The sequence below is a fragment of the Falco punctatus genome (assembly GCF_963210335.1).
Source record: "Falco punctatus genome assembly, chromosome: 3".
NCBI lineage: Eukaryota > Metazoa > Chordata > Aves > Falconiformes > Falconidae > Falco > Falco punctatus.
In genome coordinates this window covers 97897976-97921906 of record NC_137582.1, presented here as the reverse complement: position 1 = coordinate 97921906, position 23931 = coordinate 97897976, and the positions used below count along the sequence as shown (strand labels likewise).

The window sequence follows — 23931 nt, the reverse complement described above, 5'->3', positions numbered from 1 at the left end:
TACTTTTTCACATATGGTATTCAAATTCACAAGTTACTATGAAAACTGGCATTCCTGTTCTTTTCCATTAAAACATAATCTAATGTACAACGGTTTCAACTGCACATGCACTGAAAGATGCAAGAGTATATAAAGATAATTTAAACAATTCTTCTTTCCTAGTCCTTGTGCCAGGTATGTTATGAACTGAATGTTTATGAACACATTTCACACTGGACAGTTATGCAAAGATGAATTAGTTGAGGACGTAGCCTATACTTGCAATATAAAAATGTAAAGAATCATTTACCCAACTACTTAACATATTTCAGTTGAAACCAACCGTTCTTGAATACAGCAAACCAGAGTTATAAGCAAGATAAGTTCTTATCATAAAAGCTTTACACAATGGTACTAAAGCTTCCTCACCTCAACCTTAACATGTATTAGGTAATATAGCACCAGGAGTGGTTTGCTTTTTAGATGACTGTGTTACATGTTAACACATGCTGCCTGTCCTTCCTGCTGCCTTTTCCTTCTTCTGTGCCAGGATTTCTATGGCCATCTACCAAGTTATTTCAGCATGCTTCATCAACCAAAACTAAACCAAACCAAGCAACAGATCGTTTTCCACACAAATCCAGTGAGCCTTGCAAGTAACTTAAAAAGAAAAAGGCAAGAAGGAGCCACCAGTTAGACTGGGCAAAGCTGCTGTAGAACCGAAACATCTGTCACTACATAATCATTAATCCTTTATGACCAGGAAGCTCTTATTCTCCCTGTTTCTAATTAGCTGATGAAATATATCCTAGATACTCAGAAATAAGCTGAAGGTCCAAAAGGCCAGAAAATGACTGACTAAAGCCAATCTATTGGCTTGAACACCTCTATTTCACAATGCAGGTTGGTAACAAAAATTTGAAGTAGCATCAGATCTGAGAAAGAACAACTTAGTAAGCAAGAAATCATAAAATTTCCTCTGAGTATGTGCTTCCAGTCAGCTGTGCACCTAGCTTAATCTCAAATTCCTGCAAAAATGTCAGGCAAGACAATGAAAGTTGTTGCCAAACTCAAAATACAGTATGTGTTATTTATTTTAAACCATACTGTTGTTATCTCATAGAAAGAATTTAGACTTGCTTGATTTGACTATTCTTGAAAGTTTGTTGGCTGTTACTCCTCTCTCTTCTGTCAGGTACTAGCTCGTCCATCAGTTCAGTGTATGAAAAAACATAGATTAAGCTGACTGATGTTTAATATCCATTTTTAAAGATCTGTCACTCTGTGCTTTCCCAGCTTTCCATATCTTCTGCCAATTCTTCTGAGTATTGCAGAAGAAATTTGATCAGTTGGTTCAAAAATGTCCAATAGACCTAAGCATCCTCTAACCTGGTCTTTCCCTCTTACAGCACAAGATTCTACTCCTTCCCATTGACAGTGACTGCTTTAACCATAGACTACTCTTGAACTTAACAGTGAAGAAACACGCAGACTTTTTGGCATTTTTCTGGACATGTATGCAATTTTCCCTCTTTGTAGTAAACTAAAAACCTTCTCTTAGCTACAAAGACAAGCCTTGCCTACCTAAGACAAGCCTTTCATAACCAGTATTGGAAATCTATATGCCTCTGTATACATTACAGAACCAGTTGCTTAGTTTGGTATGAATTTCAGGGTCAACACACAGCTAACACCTTCCTCTTCCATGAAAATAATTGTCTTTGTAAAATACTGTCAAATAAAGTTACCATCTCCATTGGAAAAACAAGCTGCCAAGAGAGAAATAACATTGGAAACTATCCTCCTGGCTTCCAGGAACTCACTTAAAACACCTAATCAATACAAACAAAACCCCCAGGATTCACTATTCATACAAACATCAGGTACTACAGAGTAGCAGCCTTGCTTTGGAGCAGCACGAGCTTAGTGTTATCTTTGGTTTTGTATTGAGCTAGTCTGTGTTGAAAGCTATCAAATCAATCAAAAAAATAAGGGTTGTTATGGTAAGCTACAGATAAAGTGACATTTTACATAATCTGTGTTGCTTGTCTATTAATGTTAGCTTTATTATTTTCCTTTATCAGCGTTATGAAAGATGAGATAATAATGAATTGAAAATGCAGAGAGAAATGCAGTTGATAGAAACTTCCACCCCTTCTTTCAATTTCAAGAGGCAATTAATTGACATAAGTCAACGTACTTGACTTCGTTCTCACAAATAAAGACTAGTCACAAAGCCACAGTCACACCTTACTCAAAGCAAAAGATAATAGCAATTGTCAAGCTGATCAAACATCAATAATAGCTGGTAGACAAGCCTGCATGTAAGATTTACTGAAAAAGGTAACGTGTGCTATCTATGCACTGCAGACAAAGCAGTAATACATGATAGTTTCTAGCCATTCCATATTATCTAGGACAAACATTTGTATGTATCACCATGTATATCCAGCAAGTTGAGCTACAAAAATTGCATTTGTTTGATGTAACATAACACTGTGAAAATGTCCCAGAAATAGCTAGACAAAAGTCTACCAAGCAACAGCCTGTGACACATGTCAAAACCACATTCACGCTAGGAAAGACATCAACTAGTTGAAGACAAAGCCCTTAACTTCCAAAACTGAACACCAAGGGAAAGGCTTGAATTACAGAATCTCTGAAACCTAGCTAAGACAACAGAACCATGTGTATTCTTCCCACACTTACTACTCTCCTGAAGAAACCAGTAACAAGAACAGGTAAACTGAAAAATAAACAGCCTGCTGGGTTGACGTAAAACTATCATTATCAAATGCAGAACTAGAACAGTTCCTTACTAGTTTCACTTAACACAAGGATTACTGTAACTCCTGCAAATAATCAAGTAGAAAATTAAAAATAGAATTTACCTTTGAAGGTCTCAAGTTCCTTCCTGTTGGAGAAAAGCAGAATTAAAAACAAACATTATTAGAAATACTACATCTAGAACTACAGGAGATATTTTACATGGTTTAGCCCATTAAAACAAAAACCCCGAAGAATTTGATTATCATTGTATGTAAGGGTAATATTATACAATTTTATCTAAAGCAAACACTATTAACCTGTTTAGAAATAAGACTACCATCTATTTATAAACATGTGCAATTATACAACTATTGCACATTTATAGCTAGCCACGTAATTTCTAGATATACTGTTGCAAAAATAACCAAGGCTTTAGGTACTAAAGCATCCATTGCTTAGCAGAGCTTTGCCAATTTATAGCACAGTGAATAACAATCAGTGTTCCATTTTCCTCAATGCTATTCCAAATTCTTTTGGCAACAGTGAAGGAGAAAAATCTGACGCTATCACTCACGCAGCTACCACACACTTCAGAGGCAAGAGAGGCATATAGTGACACTCCTCCAGGAGAGGATTTTAAAGTACAGAAAGAGACAGATAACTACAACACTCACATACCAGAAAGCTAAGAAATTAAGTCAGCAGCAATAGTACCTTTTTTCCTTCATACCAGGTTCCCTTCCACTTTTAGTAGTCACACAACTGTGAATTCAAAGGCTATAAAACTAAGAAAAATACTTTCTGTATTTTAAAGAAATTGCATAATGCCCCATTTGCCGTCGCTACAAAGTAGTGATTTATCGTTCATTTAGAGGCTAAAGAAAAATCAACATAATAGCTTAAATAAGGCAGAACGCTAGCCTTTTCCTTACAAAATGCTCATTTATAAAAAACATCTTTTCAGTCTGTGCCTTGCAGACTGCCTAGTTAGATTCTGAATATTGAAAGCAAAAGTGATTATAAGAAAAATAAATCTAAAAAGGACTGAACTAACAGCTGTCCAGATAAATGACTCTATTCACTACCCATAGACGAAAGCCTGCTTCAGTCATTACTGAGTCACCTACCATATACACTGTTTCACAATACATATGCTATACCTTAATAATAATTCCTTCTCCTCCCATTGCAACATATGATGCAATTCAGCATTTATTCTTGCATCAAGAACAGAAAAAACTGCTTCGAGCCTGAAATAATTTATTTTCTAAGCAGGACAAAATACTTTAAAAGAAGCAAGAGAATGCATTTACCTCCACATTTTCAGTGAACATCCCACTTCTGTCATCAAGTGTCAAATATAGGTTTTTGGAAGAATGGGTGTTTTACCAGGAAATAAGCTATAGTGTGAGTTACAGTAGACAAGCCTATTAGTTGTAACTTCCTGTGAGTATCTATTTCCCTTCATGCTTCTCCTGCATCCTTTTCCAAAGCTAGTTTCTCCCTTTTTTACCAGAGAAAAAAGCTACTTCACAACACCTATGATTTGCAGGTTCATATCCTAATAATTTTTTCTTCTCCTGTGTACTCTAAGTAAATTACAAAAATATTAAAGACTCTCAAAAGTCACACTCATTTTTTAATAATGGCATACTAATCCAGAAAACAACAATCACAGGAAATGCTTGTTTTCCACAGATTGAAACAAAACCATACTGAGGAAGCATCTTGTGAAAGTAAGAGGAAAAAAACTATACTACTTGCACCCACCATCAGGAGCTCTTATGCCACCTGACTCCAAAAGGGAAGACAAAACAATTACTGTCATTGTGTTCAAACTGATTAGCAAGCAAGATGCTAATAAAGTAACCAACCGACAGTGATAGTCATTGCTTTTGTCTAAAACCCCAGATATTTCCCTTTTGAAATCTATCAATATTTTTAGAGTTCATGTGCTAATATGCTGTCGCTATATTCATATATGTAATTGCCGTTCATTAAGAAAGTTGGAAACAAATATTTGACAGAAGTTTTTTTTTTAGAATACACAACTCTGAAAAATTTTAAATATCTGCAATTAGCATACAGTAAAAATATAGGTTTGGAATCTAAGGATCGGCATTTCCTAGTACCTTCATACCAATTCAGATCCAAAGGCTGATGATTCTTCGTATTTTAGACAACATGAATGAATCAACTGCATCTTGTGTTTCTCACAACACTCTTAAAACATACATTCAGAAATATATATTGGAAATACGCTTATTGAAAATACGGTCTACATCAACAACATGGAGGATCTGGTTTTTATATAATCAAGTTTTCAAGTTATTTGGATGTTTTTAAATTTTAATCCTAAATCTCATTCATCATCATGGTAAGATCATCTTTGGTAAAGAACCAGACACTGAACTTGAAATGGAAAGCAGACTATGACTTGTAAAGACACAGGAAAAACAGATGGCTTAAGATTGTATCAGTACATTTTCTAGATAGGTAGTTACAACGTTCTGAACAGATATACAGAAAAAAAATGTAATACAAAGTATTAGATTTCTTCTTCCCTTTGTAAGTAAATAAGTATTTTTGTATTTATTGACAAACTGTCAGGAAAAACATACCTCCTACGTCTTCTCTATGAGTCCAGAGACAAACAAATCATTTGAAGTAGTAAATACATTTAATTTACGTGAAGAAGGAAACCACGTATTTGGAACACTGACACTCTATAAAACAAAAGCAGCTTAAGTAATTAAAACAAAAAAAAGATAACACTGAAAACAGTTTTGGAAAACTGTAATCTTCAAAACAAGGTTAAAAGGCAAGGAGGAGGAAAAACTTGCCTTGGCAGTAGGCCTGGATGAGTAGCTAGGACTGCTGCCTCTTATTATTTTAGATCTTGCCATGTTAAATTAGCAGCTTTGAAGCTATATATTACATTTTTGTATTTGTTTTACTTTAAATTGTTCATTCTTTGAGATCATTTTTTACAGCAGGTTTATACAAAAGCTACAGGAGCAGAGCTCAGCCTTTGTTGGATAGCTTACTAGCAACAGCATACTCGAAGACAAAACTGAAGTACAATGAATCATCCCAGCAGAAAAGATCTGCCAATTGCTTCAGCTCAGAAGTGGATTATCCTGTACACGGTTTCCGCAGGAAAAGGCTAGCCTTCCCCTCCATCCCATTTGTCTAACTAGTTTAAGGCAACTGAAAGCTTTCCATAGAGAAATGCTCCTGGATTTTACAGTTTTTGTCCCCCAAAATTCCTGCACTTCACAGATGGGTGAGATAATCCTTTCCATTATTATTAGAAAAACACAGCCCTGCCCTGCCCCTAGCCTCGCTACACACGAAGGCTCTTGAAGCCCCACGTGGGGCTGCTCAGCATCTATCCAGGATTAAAGGAACTCTCATGCTGAGCCTGACCACTAATCAATGCAATCTATTTGGCATCTAACTATATGCTCTTTTACTTTAGCTACTAAATTTTAGGTTAGTGCCAACAAATCTGGCTAGTTACATGAATAAGAATATTCTTTATTTTTTTACAGCTAAGAGTAAGCTTTCAGAAGAAAGGATTTAATAGTTGTACTATAATATAATATAGATACCTCCTCTCAGTGAAAGATGAAGTTTAGTACCACTGAGCAAGAAAGAAAGGCTAAAATAATCAGACTATAAAGGCACAGAGGCACTTTAAAAGTAACCTTGTTCTGCGTGCTGTAAACTTACGAAGCCCAGCTTTTTTTCCTGAGAGGCAAGAGGCTGTACAGGCTCCATCTACACTGGAGTTATACCCATGAAAACTGTTCAGCCATATACATAAAGCAATAATTTTCATCTCTTCCTTTCCAGTTGCTTGTTTCCACAAAATAGATAGAGGGTACGTGTGTGTGTCTTAATTACTCCAGGAAATTCTATACCCCTCAAATTCAGTTGAAAACGACCAACACTACGGCAGCAAGAGCAACAATTTTCAGGAAAACCCAAGTAGCGTAAGCCTGGTTGCCTACTTCTTCAAAAAAATACTTATGTCAGGACAAAGATGACATTCAGGTCTGTTTTAATGCCAGCATAAGAGACACACTAATCAGATTCTCAGCCCCTCCTGAGCATGATGGACATAGGTAAATCAGACTATAAATCCCTCTATGCGCCATGCCTAAAAAGGCGCAGCTTAAAATGTCTCATGGTTCAAAATAACTTAAATGAAATCAAAGCACTGTTAATGTAAGAGAAGCCACTGAGAACTTCTGTGAAATGTCTCATCAAAAAGAACCTGAGCCACAGGTATAGAGAAAAAGAAGATATATATAGACATTGAAAAAATACAATACTCCATTTCAGTCTTAAGTAAACATTTTATACCATTTTTTATCTGCAAGAAATACAATAAATTCTGAAGTGAATTAAAACTGTTGTGCCTTGAAGCTCTGTTGAGAGAGGATGTGTCTTTTGAATTATTATTTTTAAGTTAGCTGGAATTTTCTGACGATCATGTCAGTGGTCTCAACTTCTTCATTTACAGAGAGTTCGAGCTTCAGGGTGGTAAAAACCCATAACTTTGTAGACAAAAAGTGAAACAAACTGTCTACAATATATAACTAATCCCACACAGTAACTGACATGACCAGAACTCACACAAAGACTTATAAGGAAAATACAAATTCCCAATTACCTTCCCATTCTCCTCAGGCTTTTCATTGCACCTTTGGATTAACCCTGCTTTAGTCACTAAGCAGAAGAGATGGACACTAGGAAGATTATATTCATTATCACTGATTAACAAAATTAAATCCAGAAAGAGGAATATGGGAGGAGGAGTCAAAACCATCCTGCTTTAACTTTGAAGTCCATGGGATTTTAGTTTGTTCAACAGAAGTAAGACAAAGTTCTCAGGTTCTATTGTATCTTGCAAAGGGCTGTAACACTAAGATCAATTTTCTGAACATAACAAAACACCAGGGAATCCAGTTAAATACCTAGAGACCACAGAAACATTCTTTACAATGATGCCAGCAGCCAGAATTGACAGTTCTGTAGTTGATCTTCATGAAAAGAGTAGGCAGATAAGAAAGTAACAAAGTCATAAACAAATGTCAGAAACAATTTTATAACACTAGCTCTGAAGGTAACAGTCAGTAAATCCAAACTACAAGACACATGCATAAACAAAAGACAATCTCACGACAGCATATGGATGATAAAAATTGAGGACTAAATTTGAAAGATTTTACAATGAAATGTATTTATAAAAGTTGAGTTGTTAATTTTTGTTTGTAAATAGTATTTACATCTAAAGAAAGTATAGCTTCTTGTGTGCAATGTAGTTTAAAAATACCTCTGGCACCTAACAAGAGCCACGTGGGGAATCTTCCTCTGGATGTCACCAAAAGGAAAAGTAAAAAACCTAAGAACTCAAAACTTATGTCACTTTTATGGTGCACAGAAATAATTCAAGTACTTTATGTACTTTGGGGATTAGCACTTAAGATAACAACACAAAAATGTTTTCCCTACCACAGATTCCTTAGGCACCCTTTTCAGATCACTTAGGCCAACTACTACTTTGAAAATACCTTTGAGACTTAAGTAATGAAAAGACCAAGTAATGAAAAAAAAATCAATAAAATCTAAAAGTACTACTAAAATACTCTTGAAATTAAGCAGCAGGCAAGTCTTCTATTTATCCAAAGAAACACTGAAGACAGGTCAGGATTCTTTACCATCAAAAGCGACACTTTATCCAGTAAAAGAGAAGAGCAAAGACCTAAGGCATTTAAATAATGTTGCAATGGAGATTTTTTTGCTTCCATAGTCAAATGCAGCTACAAATCTGAAGTCTTTCCATCTCTTCCAGCAAAACTTCCACATTAACTTCATTACAGAAGATGGAACGCATCAAAGCAAAATTTTGTAACAGAAATTGCAAACATTAACTGGTAATCAAGCTAATAAATACAACTACGAATAAATACTACCTTAATAAACTCAGCAGTTTCAGGGTACAGTGAAAGCATTTATCTTTGGATGTTTCAAAAAAAGAAACAAATACTTAGCTTGATGAAAAACACTGGAGGTCACCTTTCAGGTGCTATCATTCAAAAGAACAGTAAAAATGAAGGAGATGGCATTAAACCCAGAGGAAAATGGTAGAAGTTAAATCATTAAAAGCAACCAAGTATTTTGTCCTCTGCTAAGAGATGGATACAGGCCATTAGCATTGGAATATATATTCGAACTATATATTCCATTTAGCATTGGAACCATTCCAAACTGGAATCTGAAATGCGGAATAAATTCTTAGCTCCCTTTAAAACCTTATGCCTTCAGATGTAGATTTTGCACAGGACCAGTTTTCATTTTGCTTTCATGCTGTTGCTATCTAAAAAGAGGGGGCAGCTTTTAAATTAAAAAAATTTAAATTTTTTTCCTTAGTATGCAATGTCATTGGATCACTAAAAGATACATCTACCAGCACAGGGGTTTTTTATCATACAACCAAAAGTTTAGGAATCAAAGTTTAAAGTTGAAATTTGAGAGACAAAATTTAAGAAAAGATACAAACAACTGCAAGCTACAAAGAAATCTGAGAAGCTACAAAGAAATGTAAAGAAGCTGAAGTTTAAGAGAAGATACAAACAACTCTACCAAAGGCCACCTCCACCATCAACGCTTATGTTGTTATGAACAACGCAAGTCCTTCCTAGGGAGAAAAAGGGTTTCAGCAAACCTCTTTTTGGTGAACAGCTACACAACAAAATCCAGACCTTCTTTTAACTTGGCCATCAATTTCCCTATATGCATAAATAATAAAAAAATTACAGTATTAAAAAACTGGCCCAACTTTGTTTGCTAAGTGACATATAATACACAAGACCACAAAAATAAAGAATTAAAAAAGGCCCGTATTCCCACATACACTCTTTACCTAAAATGCTGAATGTTGTTCCACACAGCATGGATGCAATTGTGGCAGATAGAAGTTACAACTTCTACCACTTCAGGCATCCTCAACACATCCCTTTGACACAGAAATGTAAAATACCCCTCACAGAGGTGGCGTCAATAAATGCATTTAATGCATTTTTTTGAACAATTTTTAAACTAATTGGTTTTAGATGTAAGTGAAAAGGAATGACTGAATTCCTAAGTTCTCAGGAAAATAATTCATAGTGAAGAAAGAACTTATCAGGAGACACAGTACCTTGCTCAAAAGCAGAGAATGGATTTCAGTGTGGTAATAAGAAATACCTAAGCCCTGTTCTCCTGCCACTAGCCATAATGAAATGAACAAATTTGATAAATAATGCAGTTTTGAAGTAAGGGAGAATACAAAACGTGATTAAGGCAGTCCTAAACCATCTATTTCTATTATTGGTACAATAAATCTGGATGAAGAATAGATGGCACTAAGAGATTGACAGGATTTGCAGATTTTGCCCAGTAACCAGCACTACATAAAGGTAGAGAAAAGTTATACAGGATTGACATAACGTTTAACGTTTTCTAGAAAACAGTAGTACAATGTGTTGTAAGATGCAGAGGATCCAACACATTCAGTCTTTAATCATAGGTCACAAAAGCCAACAAAGAACAAAATCTTTTATATGTCTGTTCAAAAGAGAACAAAACTATAAGGAGAAGGTATGCAACAAAACTCTTTATAACAATGTCACTCCCTCTCTGCATCAAGCAAAGACCACCACAAAAGAAGGGCAAAATTAAATCAACTTAAGCAACAGAAATTATACTGCACATTCACACTTTACAAATAATATAAAAAAACGCCAAAAAACCCTACAATCTATTGACCTGCTAAGTATTCAGTCTTGCCTAATGTTTTCAAATACTTGGAGCACTGATAGGAGTAAAATTCACTATTAATGGAGAAGCATGCTCCTTTGGGTTTGATGCATGCAAAATACTGTACTGCAAATGTTCTTGCAAACAAAAGAAAGTTCAGAGCCCTAAAACTACACAAAAGGAAACACAATTATCAAGGGAACTTTTCCAAAGCTTGTGCAAGTTTTTCCAGATCAATAGGAATTCTCATTCCATGTGTCTGTCCAAAGAAGTGCAATAACGGATGGCCATAAAATTAATTCCAGCCAGTTATCACCATGAGAACATTTGCAACTGATTGTGCTGCATGCAAACTCAAGAATAGCAGGATGAAAAAGATCTCCGCCATCTGAACTCTGTTGTGAGCATGGAAACTTACACTCATACAATTAATACCTGATGAAAACTCGAAGCCGGTCATCCACTGTGCATCTACCCTGAAAGCTGTCCTGAAGATAATCAAAGTTCTGCATCCACCCTTGCAAAATCATTATTTATGTATCCAGGTATATGGAGGTATTAGCAGCTGAAAATCTATACCACCAGAAGACTGATCAAGAAGAATATGGCATGAAAGCTAACTCTTGATGAAAATTTTGATGAGAACCATGAAACATGTAGCTAGAGTCTTAGAAATAATTCACAGTAGATTTAATGCTGGAAGGAAAAAATAAACTTGTTTGAAACATTTGCAACAATGGTTTATTTTTAATGTATAAAGTTAATTTGATAAATTACATGTAAAGCTCAAAACGGTTATGAAGGTACAGTTTAAATTTATCCCTGCCATATGGGAGGGAGTCATCACTGAAGATGATGTACTGTGCAGAGTACTGTTCTAGCTTATCACTTGGGGAAGGCTACAGGATCTAAACAAGGTCTACAGACTTGTAAGTCTTCTTTTACGCAACACGATTTTGTATGGCAGTGTATTACCCATTCCATCCTCTAGACCTCTTTTGATCTTGGTAGAAAAAAAAATTAATTTAGGTTAAACAAGACCACCAAAAAAAAGGCAGATTTTACAGTGATACTGCAGGAGGTAAAGATAATATTTGAAAGCAAAACATAGCAAAAAATAATAATACAAAACATTTTTGTATGTTGGTGAGTAAATAACCACTAATTGGTCCAAGTTAAAAAAAAAAACAACAAACAACTTTTTCAAAAAAGCAGACTAGTCTGAATTGTTTAAAGAAGTTTTTTGTATTTACATTTTGAACGTTTATGTTGGTTAGGTCTAACATAAGCAACTGTATCTAACTGCAACAATCCTCACTGTTCCTTATGTTCCCAAAGCAATTAGAGGGATAAAACCAACAGAAGATCAAGCAGAAGAACTTAACAGTGATAACTGATTATGAAATTTTCTCACATGGACATCTCTAACCTACACAGTGCAATTGCCGTAAACTTTATACTGTTCTGAATGAGAAACTGAATCAAACATTCTCATCCAGAAGTGTAAGACCACCATCATGGCATGGCAATGCATCTAACAAGAAATACAACAATCTGTTCAACTCCTCATCTACTGCATCAATTACCAAAGCATGGGGCTACATACTATTTGACAACAAATAAACCTTTCAAATACAAAAATTAGGAATATACATTTAAGGTAAAATTTTCCTTAAATGTCACCAGAAAGGAAATTATTCGCACTAAGGTCTGTATTTACTAAACATTCATCTGTTGAAGTACACCCTAGCAGCAGGGTATACTTCAGACTCAGGATTTTAGATTTCTTTATTCATTTTCCTTCTCTCTGTTCTCAAAGCAGACATGTACTGAAAACCAGAAAGGATTCTTAAACAACATCCTAAAAAAAATAAAATTTAGTCAAGCCTGTTTAAAGTCAAATGACACATAATAAAATTTATTCCCTCATTTCCAGTGACAAGGATTCTCTGCTATCTCAAATGTATTTTTACATGTTGCAGTTGGCCAGCTCCTTTTAACTGGTAACATAACCAGGAGTTTCTGTTTTTCCAAAAAATGGTGATCCATCTGAAATAGATACAAATGGTACTAAGAGCTTCATAGCAAGTACAGCTCCAGGACAGAAACATTTTCTCTTACACCATAAGCCTGCAATTCAGTGCACATACAAATTGGCACAAAAGTGAGCTTCTGACAGTGCTTCCTAAAGGACACAGTGCACTGCCTTGGGAATGCAAGAACTGCCATAAGAGACTGGAGGGATACAAGGAGTTTTCTGCAGTCAGAAACAGTACATCCTCAGTAGGAGGATGAAGGGAAAGGAAGAAGAACTGTGTTTGACTGAGAAAAGGATAGGAAACAATACGACACGGTTTAAGGCTAATGTACATGCAAGCAATTGCAGCAAGACTAACTAGAGAAAACAAGGGATGAATTAAGACTTCATACAACGATACTGGTACCCCGATTAATGGATTTAAAAACAAAAAAGAGAATATTAAAAATCTAAATATAAGCACACAGAAAAACAATCAATCCCCCCCAAACACCAGGCTTTAAAATATACTGTGGATAACATCTTGGATTGATGAACCTACTCTGAAACTAGTACTCAACACAATGACAAAAGGCAAAAAATTTATCTGTTTGAACTGAAATAAAGTTGTTCTATTTAATAGGGAGACTTATTCCTGAAAATCAGTTCCCATAGTTACCATAAGCTGCATTTCAAAGCTTTAATGTTGACCTAAAGCACTTTCTTCTAAATCTTTCATATAGGAAGATTTTTCAAAAGACTCGAAATTCATGAGCTGCTAGCATAAGCTCTACGGTGACTTTATAATAAAATTACTTTTTGTTACATGCTTACAATAACCACAGTTTCTACAGTTTGTGTTCACCTCAGTTTTCATCCCTATATTGTCAAAACATAGGAAATACTTTGTTTTGTTTTTTGTAAACACAAAACTACTCACTTCCTGAAAGTAACTATTGTGTTAAAGAGAGAAAAGCAGAGACTCCTGAACCCCCACTTGATTCTTTCAGTAGCTGGTATCACAGTAAAAACCCCAAACACTAAAGGGAAGACGACAGGATATGAGTTCTGAACAAACATAAGAAATCACACTCACATCAAGTTACTGGCTGTGTTTTCTCCGAGTATCTACACTGGCAGGTGTCCTTCTAGTAATAAGATAGCAGTTGGTTTCTTTCTTAAATAAATACAGTGGTAATGATTAACCAGAAATTACCTGAGTTTTTCCTGTTTTGTCTAGATCTGACCAAATGTAATCAGCTTATAATTACGTTAAGTAATTTGCTTAGCATTCTATTTATAAAACTGATTAGATGCTGCTAAGCAGAGTAAGCAACAGTTTAACACTTTATTTTGATGTTGGAAGTAGAGGCTAGGGGAGGAGGAGAGGGAGTGAGGATGGCAGAAAGAACAAACAGAACTCAGAAAATTTCAGAAAGGTTACAGTATTTTAGGGGATACAAATCTGTTGCTTTATGCACATTTTACATTTGTGTGTTATTCAGTTACATAGCACATATTTAGAATTTTAAAATAATTGCTATTAAATATTCTATCACTTAAATAGGTCTGAACATGTGAATATCCAGCCATACTGACTACTGTTGACTCTTCCTCCAGGAAGAGCGAGAAAATGGCGTTGCCCTGGCTTGGGAAAGAGAAAATCCAGGTTGCAGGAAAATGACAAGATCACCACCAAGACCCTGGCCTGAGGTTAAACTAACTGAACAGGATGTGTAAAACGAAAGGACATGACATGCAAAATTGCTAGATGTGACAGACAACATAGCAAGAGGCTGACAAAAGCTATAGATTGCACTGTAAGAGATGGCTGGATTTCACAGATGGTTAAAGGGGAGTAAGGCGAGAAACAGCCAAACTTTACAGAAAATTGAAGGGGGACGTTTAAGCTATTGCAGACTTTCTGGGAGGCAGAACTTGCAACACCAGCAGTACTTCGGTAACCATATTTGTAACACCACTGAAGGCCAAGATTCCCTAGAAAATGGTATCAGAAATACCAAATTTGAGTAGCAAAACCAGGACCAATAGGGAAAAATAAGTTATTAGGGGTGGACTGTTTATTTCTGAGGACTCTGGGATTAAGAAAAAACACAACAAATAAACAAAAAGAAGAGCTATAGGGGTGGCAAAAGGAGGGTCAAAAAAGAGAAAAACTGCTAAGCTAAGCAAAGTGTTACCAGTGCTGTCTGGCACAGTTCTGGCCTTGATCATCACGTCCTAACCAGAACTGTAAACCAAACCAGTTGTTCCAACTATAGCATGAGGCACACTTGCTTCCACAAACAAGAGAATCGAGGAGGGTGCCAGGATGCTTCCCCTGGCTAACAGGAGGACACCAGGTTAGACAGATCAAGTAACCTGGTTATCGCCATGTCAATGCTGGCTCCAGGTCTGTCAGCATCTGCGTCTACCTACCACTCCCTAACAGTGTCTGTCTGAGACATGCCTTTGACAAATTCCTTCAATTTAACTCCTCATTTCCTCATTTATATAATGGACTTAATACTGCTTGTTTTATCTCCATCAGTAAGGTTATTTTCGGCACTGTCAGGAACAAAACCAAGAAAGTCAACAGTTTAAGCTATTTAAGCTCTTAACATTTATCTCTTGCTACTTTATCTTTTAGGTAAACATGAAGCTGAAGAGTTGGCTGTTCTGACTTTTCATACATACTGCTAGAAGTTGAACTTCGATTACAAGTAGCAATGTCCTGGTTTTGCAAGTTGAATGGCAGAAGGTTAATACCTTTCATACAAAGTGAAAGGTATTTATAGGATAGGAATGAACTGAAAGGAAGATAGACAGAAATACCGTTCCTAACCTTACAGGTACATGGGGAAAAAAAGAAAACAAAAATAACAGGGCAAGAGATTAAAAGAAACAACAACTTGTCAGTACTTACTAACAATAGCCCTTACTCCAATTGCTTGTAGAGAATAATAAGCACAACTTCACCTTAATAACAATGTATTGATAATTTTCTAAACACATACACACTTTGTTCATCACCAAGAGTTATGCCAACATTGAATTAATCTATTACAAATTCACAACTTCCTGTCAAGGACTACTGTTTTTTTAAAAGATGAAAATAAAAGGGATTATGTTATATATGGAGAAAAAAAAATCACAAAGGCTTATATTTTATGCCAATTTATATTTATAGCAATTGTTTTTATTTACCTTTTTGTTTTCTTGTAGTTTTCCAGCTGTAATGTCTGCACACATTTGTATCTTTCCAACTCACACTGTTCACACAGGTCCTCAAGACACAATAGATGATTCTCCATTTCCTCAAAGTTTGCCTCTAGCTGGGCTATAAGAAATACTTACATGAATATCAAATTGTATCAATAGATGGACAACTCACCTGAACAGAAACAGGAATTCATAAAGGTACATAATTAACATGGTAATAATTACACATATATAAATGGCTCAGAAAGATAAACAACTCTCAGTTCGTATCCACATAGTAAGGAGTGCCAGCAGAGCCACGTTCAAGGGAGATCAATCTGAGGCTCCCTTTGCAGCAAGATGTCGAGCCACTATATTTGCCCCAGCATCTTGGTCTGACAGGCTTGTGGTCTACACGTCAGGAAAAGCATCATCTAGAACTCATAATTAAAAATTAAATTTTGCTTCTTGGGCACACTGTCAGTTTAGCCCTTCCTCTCTGGTACCAATCTGAGGCATAAAGCTGTGCTGACCAAAACCAGTACTAACCTTAAATTACTCAAATAAAGCGAAAGTAGAGCATACTGGGAGAATTTTGACTTTTACGTGACCTCCTGGATAAAAGAATACAGACTTCAAAAGTTTACTCTCAAAACAGATCCTTTACTGACAGGCAAATCTCTAGATTTAGCTATTTTACATACCCATGTGCTTAAATGCATGCAAAACCTCTTAATCTCCTCTTTAACCCTAATTGCTTGGAGTGGCAAGTTAAAAAGAGATCATGCCTATGAAAAGCCCTAAGAAATCTGATCCTATCTCATAGCTCACCCTGTTGTGAGTAGCAATTTGAACTAGAGAACTCCTGAGGTCCCTTCTGACCTGAATTGTGCCATGTGAATCCTGGATCAAAGGATCGCTCTTTCCGCAGGTGATTAATTAATGCTGAACGCCATGTCCCTCTTCAGGATCCCAAAGCAGAAAAGCTATTTTCCCAAACCCTAACCAGCTAGTTATTCTTGGATGGAACTGTGTGAATACAGGACTATTATTCACCCTTTTGCCACGACTTCTCCTTACCAGAGGGAAGGTAAATTGCAGGAAGAAGGATAAATCACATTTTTACAAACAAAATAGCAACCAAAGAATAAAAGGGTGTTTGCAGTTCAGAGACAGATACACTAATCTGTTGCAGCTTATGTACTTGATTGTTGATGCAAAGAACTACACAGATGATGGAATGAAACAGCAGAAAACCTAAAGCAATTCTGAGTTTTAGCAAAAGGCTGTGTTTCACCTTTGCCTGTAACACACAGAAGCAATCTTCATAAAGCAAGACAGTAACTATTAAGTTCAAGGTATAAAAGGGCGATTTAAAAGTTAATGTGTTTTGGATGCTCACAAGAAGGAAACAGCAAGTTGAAGGCATCAGTCAAATCTTCAATTCTGGTTTGGCCATTCTACTTGGAGTATACAAAATTTCAACTTTCTTAGCCATTACTCAATTACAAACAGCTATCCTAGTGGTCCCCCTAGAAAAGCAAAAGTTAAGACCTTGTCAACAAATTTCCTAGCATGCATATTCATATATTGAGCTCCAATTTTTTAGTAAGGTTTTTTAGTCCCTAGCAAGTAAGGTACTGCTCCACAACAGTCAAAAAGGGAAACATGCATCATATAATCAGTAAAAATCTCCTTAAATTAGTTATCTGTATACAGATCGCTTGGAGGAAAAAAAAAAAAAAGGGGGGGGGGGGAGGCAGCTGACAACATGGAAACAAGTTTGAGGGGAAAAAAAAAAGCTTCCACTCCTACAGACTGTGATGTGGAACATACATTGTTTACCACATACTCAACTTGCTCTCATAAAATCCAGATGTATTCAAAGGGCAATATCATGACTACAATTACGACTGCTGGTCCCCTTTTGCTTAAGAAATGGACTTTTCCAAGTGCACTAAAATCCAAATGTCTGTATCATGCTAACTTGCTTTTCAGAATGATTGCTCACTTACTAATTTGCAAAATTCACAAACACAGCAGGGCTCCAGATAATTCAGTAAGGTACCTATCAACCACTGTTTTTTCCACTTAAAAAACACACCACCTGCTTTGCTGTACTTGCTATTGAAATAATATTAAAAGACAACAACAAAGAACTGGAAAATAAAAAGGATGAAGAAAAGCGACTTCAAAAGGGCAACTGATCCCTAACACTGGCATTTGAGCAGCCTCTAGTGGGAACTGCAGAAAACACTGTGCTCCTGCAGGAATGAACACTTAAGATTTCTCCAGAAGATAAGAACGGTACTTCACTGCAACACAGGTTTCAGAATTCTTCTTTCTGAAGTGAAAGAAAACGTAGATGCTTTTCACAAAAAAAGCTGAAGACTAGCTCCACAGCAATAGTACCAGCTACAGTCGTGAACTAACGTGTCTCCTACTCAAATGAGTATGCACCGTGCATCAAAAAGCAAGTTCCAAACAGTTACACCTTTAAAGAATTTGAAATTTAAGCCATAATTCTTTGATCAGCTCCTATCTATGTTCACAGATAAATAAGCACACACTTCAAAAAAAAGGTATTTAGCAAAAATATGAGATACAGAAATTAATTTCCAGTTTGTAGTTCACAGTGGCACCTAGAATGAATCTGCCCTAGAAACTCAGTGAATACCTGCAAGATCACTAATTCTTTTCCAGCTCTTCAAGAAATGCTGCAACCAAGCGGTCAGGCAAGAATCACCATCTCACTCTGAAACAGCACTACTATGCGGAAGAAAAACACCTCCTCCTTTTAATCTTTTTAAAAAGGAGGCTGTAAAAAAAACCATTGTATATTTAGATTAAGAATTTTCCTGTATATATAATATGCCATACTTGGTAGGAAGAGTATTTTTTATTAGATAACTGAAAAAATAACTTGTCCTTTAGTGACATCATTCCAATTATATTAGTTTGGCCTATATTTGTTACACTATCACAGGTATAACAACACTATCACAAGTTTTAGTTCTTAGTATTAATTTTTTTTAAGTATGCTAATGTTTGATCAGATGACATTAAATTGAATTATCTTGCATGAATGTACGCTATTTTTCTTAGTCTACCAGCTATGCAGGTATTAAAGTATTTATCTAGAACTCAACAACCACAAAATCCAGATTTGTACCTGAAAACACTTTATTGCTAAAGTTTAGCTAATTTAAATTTACCATATAATTTTTTTAACTGAAACCTGTGTTACCTGTAGTTCTGCAGTAGTACAAAAACTGTTAGAAAAGCTAGAACACAGCTGTTTATCAGAAAAAAAAGTTTTTAATTCCTGCTACAGTAACTTTAAATGTAGCTTTCCTGCACTTCCCAGCCACCCAAACAACAGAAAACACCAAGAAGTACTAAAAATGTTTTTTCAAAGTTCATTCATTTTCTGACTAAAAGGCAAAAAGGCAGAAAACAGAGAGGATGGAAACAATTACATCAAAGAAATTCTCTCTACCTCTAGATCAGACAGGGACACCAATTACTAAAAGCTTAAAATGAGCAGTGAAAGACATCTGTATAAAGGAAGAGCTCAGTTTAGATGCAACACTTGGAAAAACAAAGACTTTACATAATTACAGTTCTACTGGAGCTCAATTTTGATTTGTTTTTAAAGAAAAGTTCTTAAACACAGCTAAGATCATACCATTTACAGCAAAAGTTTTTACAGCTCTCCTAACACTAAAAAAAAATTTAAAATAGAAAAGAAACCACTAAACCCTAGTCTTTTAATGGAATGTGTGTTCTGGATTTCTGCATCACAACACATTTATTCAGCTCTTTTTCAAGAGCGATCAACTGCTAGATGCTAACAAAAAAGAAATTGTTATTTAAATAACCAAACACAATTCAGAAGTGAAAGTTCAAATGCCAGCTCTGAAAAATCTTGATTAATACATTGTCTGGCTTTAAATTCAGTTTTACTTGCAGAATACCTGCTAATATCTAAATCCTGACATAAACCACAATTAATAAATAGATAATAGTAAACTAATGACTTCTCTGCCTCAAAGACACTCTTGTCTTCCCCAAAGAGCCAAGTCTGTGGGCTATTCCTCACTACACTTTTTCCTCCTAAAAGTACTGCTTCAGAGGTTGTCTACAAACTGATGAAATGAAGAAAAATTAAATTATTTAGTCTCAGAATACAAGATGTTGCTGGAAGTATACTGTATTATTCAAACTGGAAAAATATTTGGCATTTTTATCAAGAAATGAAAAAATAAGTATATTTCATTAAAACACACTTTTTTTGCTTCAAAACAAGTACCCAAAATATGGAGTATTAAGTTCTTAAAGTAGTTCAAATGTTACTAAAATCAAAGTCTTGTTTTTAATTCAAAAGATATTACTATGACCTTATATTTCACAAGTTTTAGTACATTTCCTTAATGTCTGAAAAAGCCATTAAGTTGTCTTTAATCCCACTTAAACAAAGTGAACATGGCCATTTTTTAAAATGCAAATTCTGAACAAATTGGATTGAATTCTGCAAAGCTAGAAAATGGCACCTTTCATACTTGATACACAATCTAAAAACAAAGCATGATCTTCTGCTCAAGACACAAACAAGGATACCTCCCTCAAGCAGTGTGAAAAGTTTGTTTCCCTAATGAGTTTTCACATCCATCTAATCCATATTTCAGGAAAAAAATACTTATTGATGACTAGGAGGCAATGGCTTTTATCTCTGTGTATATATATCCAGCTGTATTTTCTTCCCAGTCTAAATATTTTCACCTTACATTGGATCTGTCACCGACATTCATGACTAGCCTTTCTGAAACCAGTATCAAGTTGATGCCCCTGCTCAAACATAAAGCGTATTTCACATTAAGGCAAATATGTCAGATAATGGCAAGCAGATGTTTTCTACAACATCTCAAACAAAAGTTGGCTTAAGTAGTGATTCAAATTCTGGTCCTTGAAAGGACAATAACTGTCCTTTTTGCTTTTACATGAGAGTAATTTTTTCTTCAAAGTTTTCAACAGCAGCTACAAGATGTTGCGTACTACAATAACTATCAAATGAAGACACAGACTTTTTTACCTAAAGTGAGGGATGGCAGATAACGTGCATACCTAAGTTAAAGGACTTTATTTATAAAAGTACCAATGAAAATGTGCCTTGTAATACACAGCAAAATCTGAGCAATCTGTTCATACCAATTTTAAGTTGGTCATTAAAAAGGCTCATTTCCATTATCTGAAGTATCTTTTGTCAAAAGCAGCCAGGGCTCCCTATCTACTTTCAAAATAGATTGTTTAGGTATTAATAGGTTAGAAGCATACCATGTCACAACACAGAACTATTATTTCTCTGAAATTATGACAATTAGCCACGTTACAACTTGGATGCACTACCAAGGACACAACAATTTACAATTCTATATTCACATACGTTTTTTTACAGAATATTTCGCTTGTATTTAAGATTCATAGCCACAGTATTAGTCATCTCTTGGAAAAGTAAATACAGTTAAAATTTATAAAAAGCAGATAGGTCAGAGTTATAAAAAACTAAAAACAGGGAGCTGAATATCACAGTAAATTTCTGGTAGATCACTTCCAGAAGTGTAGATGTTGAATACGGTATAAATTATACTTTTCAAATAGACTCTATAAAACTTAACAGGAAAAAAACAATTCAAAAAAACTCACAGTGGTTAGGAGGAACTAATAAAAACCTCTAGGTAAATTACTTGAAATCTGACACACGAGGTGAGGCTAGAAGATTTGGTTCAAATCTCACAACCTTAGCAGTAGACTTTAAAATTCATTGGCTTCCCTGAACAGAGTGGTTAATGCTTCCTTAAATTCTGCTTGTGCAGTATCAAAAAAATTCTAGAGAGACTGAGCCTTCTCCAAGTAATTCTACGATCAGTGTGAGATTAATTCTGGTTCATAAAACTATAACATCAGGAATGGGAGGGTAACCCCAATTCATCAGGATTTATAGCATTTGCAGTTATGAACTATAACGACAATTCCATTAGGTTTTTATTATATTGTTTATCTTTGGTCTACCAGTGGACTGCATCACTTCGTGCATGATGATATTAAAATCGGTATTTAAATAAATCATTATTTGAATTGGTATTTCCTTAGAAAATAACTCAGCTTTTCAAAAAGCCAACATTAAATGGTTACCACACATGATAAATCCTTACTAAACAAGGTGGTATAAGAAAACTGTAATACAAAAATGAAATATATTCCTTGGTTCAGAAAGAAATACCAAAGTTATTACCCGCCAACCTAGGAACAAAAGCCGATTTGTGCATATCCAATGACCATAAAAGAATGAGAAATTAGCCTTCTTTCTTTTCTTCACATCAGATGCCAGCAGAAAAATCCAGCCCACCCCACAAAAACAAGAGTTGCAATTACATGAGGAATTTCTGCATACTTCCCAGCTGGTGTAAGAATAGTGCAGGCAGAGTCCCTAGGGAACTTAGCTACTAAAATCCATGCACAGACAGCAGTTTTTCAAAGCTTTAACTTGATGCAACTTGAATGGATTTTCATGGAGGCATCAAGGGGCCTACTGTTGACAGAAAGGCTTGCTACTTGTCAAGTGCTGCATCCCCATTTCAAGGCTCAGTAACACTAAAGGTTTTCAGAGACTAAGAGATCAGAACATTTTTTCCTAATTTCATTTTCAACAGTGGATCAACTGTTTTGTATGAGAGGTTTCCAGAAGTAGGCCACTAATTCGTCTTTCGATTAAATCAACAGATTAATATTCGGTAAAGTTACAAAAAATTGGAACTCATCTAACAAACATAGGGTATTTGGTAACCTTAATATGTAGGATTGCTAGTTTCACCTATGAAAAAGATGAATATGACTTCAGAACAGCTTGACCCTGTACACTACCATAAACTACGCAAGCTACTTTTGGAACTAACAATTACTCTCAACAAAAAGTTGCTGCCTTCAGAGTCTCCCAAGCCAGGTAAATTTCTTCCCTCCATCCCCAACAAATGATGATCTAAAACAAATTATTATATAAAATGATATAGACTCAATCAAAGAGATGCAACTACATACATGAGTTTTCACACTACGCATCTTCAAGAATTTTTAAAAAGACTTCAAGAATAATAATTTTCAATTGTTCACACCAAGATACGTAGTTGTAAAAATTTATTTTTTCTCCCAAATAATAACACACAGAATTTTAACTGCTGGGAGAACAACCACTACTAATTTTGCTCTTTTGCAAAAACAGTTTGTTTAAGAACTACTGTTTTACAATAGAAAAGATACGTTCAGGAAACAAAAGTAAATTTTATAATTGCAAAGTTCACAACTTCAGACTAATCCTCTGTGTACCAACTTGAATGCTTGGTATGTCTATAAAACCTTACCTAGACTTGCCGTGAGGCATTCCAGATCTGCTAAAAACCCAGGTATTTGTTGGAGCTGATCCTGTAGTTCCACCAGACTGTTCCTTTTCTTCTCCCAGTGTGCGGAAAGCATCACTACTTCGCTATCCACCAGCTGAAACAAACAGGTTTTTTACTTTATTTACAAATTTACGTACCTATTTAAAAGCATCTTGACTAATTTTTAGAACTAATGCATCTGCATAAAGTCAGTATAGCAGCCCTATATAGCACTGCCACTTGTATACTTCTCAAGTAAATATACAACATGCCCAAAAAAGCCCCTGTAGTATGAAATATTTATATAAAAATACATTGATGAAAACATGGTAAGTTATTTCTCAATATATTGATCAATGCAGGAAATATTTTATGGGTTTTATTAACTGTAAATAACACATATCTGGAATTTTGACAGCGGCATTGCACTGGTACACAAGAACAACATTGCAGTGCTGCAATGTAAGGCTTATTTAGATCAATAACTTAGTTTAATGTTGCTAGTCACTAATTTAAACTTAACAAAACTGAAAACTCTGCATATTCAAAATACTCTAGAAAAAATAAAAGGAATGACATTTTTTAAAAGTTGTTTTTATTACAGTCCTGCTCTTCTGCCCTCATGATAAACTTATCTGCATGCAGTAGCTGCAAAGTATGAACACATTTTTACATTAGTTCAGTTTTTGTTGTTTGATTCTTCCTAACTTGTACCATGCAATA

General features: G+C 35.3%; 1 protein-coding gene across 2 annotated transcripts in view; it reads right to left on the bottom strand.

The window, feature by feature from the left end:
• The window catches only part of DTNBP1 (dystrobrevin binding protein 1), a 73754-nt gene that overhangs the window by 37812 nt on the left and 12011 nt on the right, over nucleotides 1–23931 (bottom strand). Inside the window, exons 5-7 of one of the 2 annotated variants that reach the window (XM_080381725.1) lie at nucleotides 23191–23323; nucleotides 15782–15914; nucleotides 2871–2893 (exon numbers count right to left, since the gene is read on the bottom strand). In XM_080381725.1, coding sequence (XP_080237851.1) covers nucleotides 2871–2893; nucleotides 15782–15914; nucleotides 23191–23323 — 289 coding nt within the window. The remainder of the gene's footprint in view (nucleotides 1–2870; nucleotides 2894–15781; nucleotides 15915–23190; nucleotides 23324–23931) is intronic. The other variant, XM_080381726.1, reaches the window with a different exon arrangement.